This window comes from Arachis ipaensis, chromosome B8, assembly GCF_059453495.1.
Source record: "Arachis ipaensis isolate K30076 ecotype BB chromosome B8, ASM5945349v1, whole genome shotgun sequence".
In the NCBI taxonomy this organism is placed as follows: Eukaryota; Viridiplantae; Streptophyta; class Magnoliopsida; order Fabales; family Fabaceae; genus Arachis; species Arachis ipaensis.
The window spans coordinates 4282446-4285401 of record NC_142443.1 but is presented as its reverse complement, the minus strand read 5'-3'; the positions used below and the strand labels follow the sequence as shown (position 1 = coordinate 4285401).

The 2956-nt window shown below is 34.2% G+C and overlaps 1 protein-coding gene across 1 annotated transcript; it reads left to right on the top strand.

Moving 5' to 3' along the window:
* Positions 1-237: 237 nt before the first annotated feature.
* LOC107612830 (aquaporin PIP2-7) lies at positions 238-2747 on the top strand. Its single transcript, XM_016314585.3, has 3 exons — positions 238-1013; positions 1168-1604; positions 2260-2747. The coding sequence occupies exons 1-3, from the start codon at positions 695-697 to the stop codon at positions 2371-2373; spliced, it is 870 nt and encodes a 289-aa protein (XP_016170071.1). The 5' UTR covers positions 238-694; the 3' UTR covers positions 2374-2747.
* Positions 2748-2956: the final 209 nt, after the last annotated feature.

The window sequence follows — 2956 nt, the reverse complement described above, 5'->3', positions numbered from 1 at the left end:
CTTCGTATTTTGTAAAAACGTAATACTCATTTTTCATTTTGCAAGATAAATATAGACATGATGAATTGATTTAAAGACAATCCAAATATATAGTATAGTATTAGATAAGTGTAATTTATGCAAATAAATAGATTTTGTATTTTTATTCAAAAGATCTTTCCCGAATAAGTGGAAGATAAAATGAGGCACAGTTGTATTTACTTTCTTGCAAATAACTTGCGTATGGAATTCATATTCATTCAAGCCGGTTAATTATTACATAATTTCCACAGTAGCAAGCTATAGCTAGGCCATATAAACCACATGTAGCGGTTGAATTATTAGGAACCCTTTTATAAGGTTACGTTGGCCCATAGAAACAGAGCACATAAACCTAAACCCTAAAGAAATTTCCAGAAACCAACAAACATTGATTTATAGACTTTTTTTTTATTAATAAGAGTCGTTGGAAAAGTTAAGGGCAATGCACAGGGTTAATTATTAAGGCGTAAGGTGGGTCCATGCAAGCGAAATCAAGCTAATAAGGGCGGCAAAAAAATAACGTTAATACATGTCATCAAAGAAATTAATTAATTGTGTTTAATTATTTAACCTAGTGTAGTGGCTCTGTTACTCTGATTCCTTAAATACCCTGTTTTGCTGAAACCTGAAAGCACAGAATTGAATTGAATTGAAAGAGAGAGAGAGGGAGAAAATGACGAAGGATGTTGAGGTAGCAGAGCAAGGGCAAGGAGGAGAGTACAGTGCAAAAGACTATAATGACCCTCCACCGGCGCCATTGATAGACTTTGAGGAGCTGAAAAAGTGGTCTTTGTACAGAGCAGTGATTGCTGAGTTCGTAGCAACGCTTCTATTCCTTTATATAACGGTTTTGACCATCATAGGTTACAAGCACCAGACGGACCCAAACCTTGCTGGTACCAATCAGTGTGACGGCGTTGGAATCTTGGGTATTGCATGGGCCTTTGGTGGCATGATCTTCATCCTTGTTTACTGCACCGCTGGAATCTCTGGTAATGTATAATACTTACCGCCTATTGTTTGATATAAAAAGTAATTTATAATACTTCCTATTATTTGATATAAAAAGTAATTTATAAAAAGTATTCAAGCGCCGAATGATCATCTAAAAAAATGAATGATCATCTAAAAGAATGAATGTTGTAGGTGGACATATCAACCCAGCGGTGACATTCGGGTTGTTCGTGGGGCAGAAACTGTCACTAATAAGGACAGTGCTGTACATGATCGGGCAATGCGCCGGTGCCATCTGCGGTGCCGGACTTGCGAAGGGGTTTCAGAAATCGTTCTACAACAGATACGGTGGTGGTGCCAACACCGTCAGCCACGGGTATAACAAAGGGACTGCTCTAGGTGCTGAGATCATCGGCACCTTCGTCCTTGTGTACACCGTGTTCTCTGCCACTGATCCGAAGAGGAACGCCAGGGACTCCCATGTTCCAGTGTTGGCACCACTCCCCATTGGATTCGCCGTCTTCATGGTTCACTTGGCCACTATCCCTATCACTGGTACTGGAATTAACCCTGCAAGGAGTTTTGGACCCGCTGTTATCTTCAACAATGATAAAGCTTGGGATGACCAGGTACTCTATTATTTCCACTTTCAATTACATACTTTATTTATTTATCATAATGAGCTTATTAGAAAGAAGAGTGTTAGGAGGCCATCAACTTTTATAATTTGTAGTCATTAAATAGTTATTAATGATAATTTTAATAGTGTAAGATTGGTATGAAATTTCATCCAATTACTCACTTTTTTTACTGATTAGATACGTTAGAATTGAATAAAGTTAGTGCCTCCTAGATTTTTTTTTATTAGAATATCAAAGAGAAATACCAGCCGCCATATAACTAAAAATACTAAATTTTAATAATTATATAATATTTTTCAAAGCTAAATATGTTATCCCAAAAAAATAAGGTATTACATATTGAGAATACGATAGGTCTATAGAAATTTATTATTTTTAGTATTAACCTAATTTTTTTAGTTTATTCCATATTTTTAAATATTTTTTAAATTTGTATATAATATATATTTTATACTAATATTAGATTTAATATTTAAATTTTTATATATATGTAACATGAGTATTAAAAAAAATCCGAAATTTGACTCTTATTTTCGTTTTATATTTGAATAAATACTGAACAACTTTTTTTTTAACCAAAAACATTACTTCCTAGCTAGCAATTTTTTGTTTAACAGTGGTAATTGTTTATTTTGATTTTCAGTGGATTTACTGGGTTGGACCCTTCGTTGGAGCAGCAGCAGCAGCAATCTACCACCAACACATTCTTAGAGCAGCAGCAATCAAAGCTCTTGGATCCTTCAGGAGCAACGCTTAATCAAAATCACACCTTAGTTTACTATTTCTCAGACACATCTTTAACTTCAATAATTATTATGGCTTAAACTCTATTATGAGGTTATGGCTAGTGTCTATCTTCTTCCCAGTGTGTATGGGACCCTCTTCTTGTGTGTTTTGGCTTTCTTCCATTTCAAGCTTAGCTGTGTGGTGGGTTTGAGGGCAAAACAGGCCAAAACAAAATGTGGGGTCACATCAAAATTGTAGATAAGCACGCATGCTTTTGTGTTCTAAGGGTGTATTTTCTATCCCCTTTTGTCCTTTCATGTATTCTTCATCATTATGTGTTGCCTTCTGTATTATGATCCTGTGCATTATCCTCATTATTAAGTTATTTTTCACTCTTTTTTGTCATCTTTTTCTCTTTATATACTTCACATCAAAACTGTTAGTACATTGCATGTGTTATTTATAAGCTTTTTGTGATAATTGCTTGATCTCTTCTACACGCAAAATTAATTAAATTACCCTAAATTTATAGTATTTTTATAAGTTGATGTTATAAAAATTTCTGGTCACTCAACTTTTCTTAAAAATTAAATACCAATTTAATTTTCTTTATA

Excerpts from the sequence above, each read along its gene's own strand:
- LOC107612830 (XM_016314585.3), top strand. The coding sequence starts at position 695 with ATGACGAAGGATGTTGAGGTAGCAGAGCAAGGGCAAGGAGGAGAGTAC. Across the intron at positions 1,014-1,167 it reads CTGCACCGCTGGAATCTCTG|GTGGACATATCAACCCAGCG; the intron begins GTAATGTATAAT and ends TGAATGTTGTAG. Across the intron at positions 1,605-2,259 it reads ATAAAGCTTGGGATGACCAG|TGGATTTACTGGGTTGGACC; the intron begins GTACTCTATTAT and ends TTTGATTTTCAG.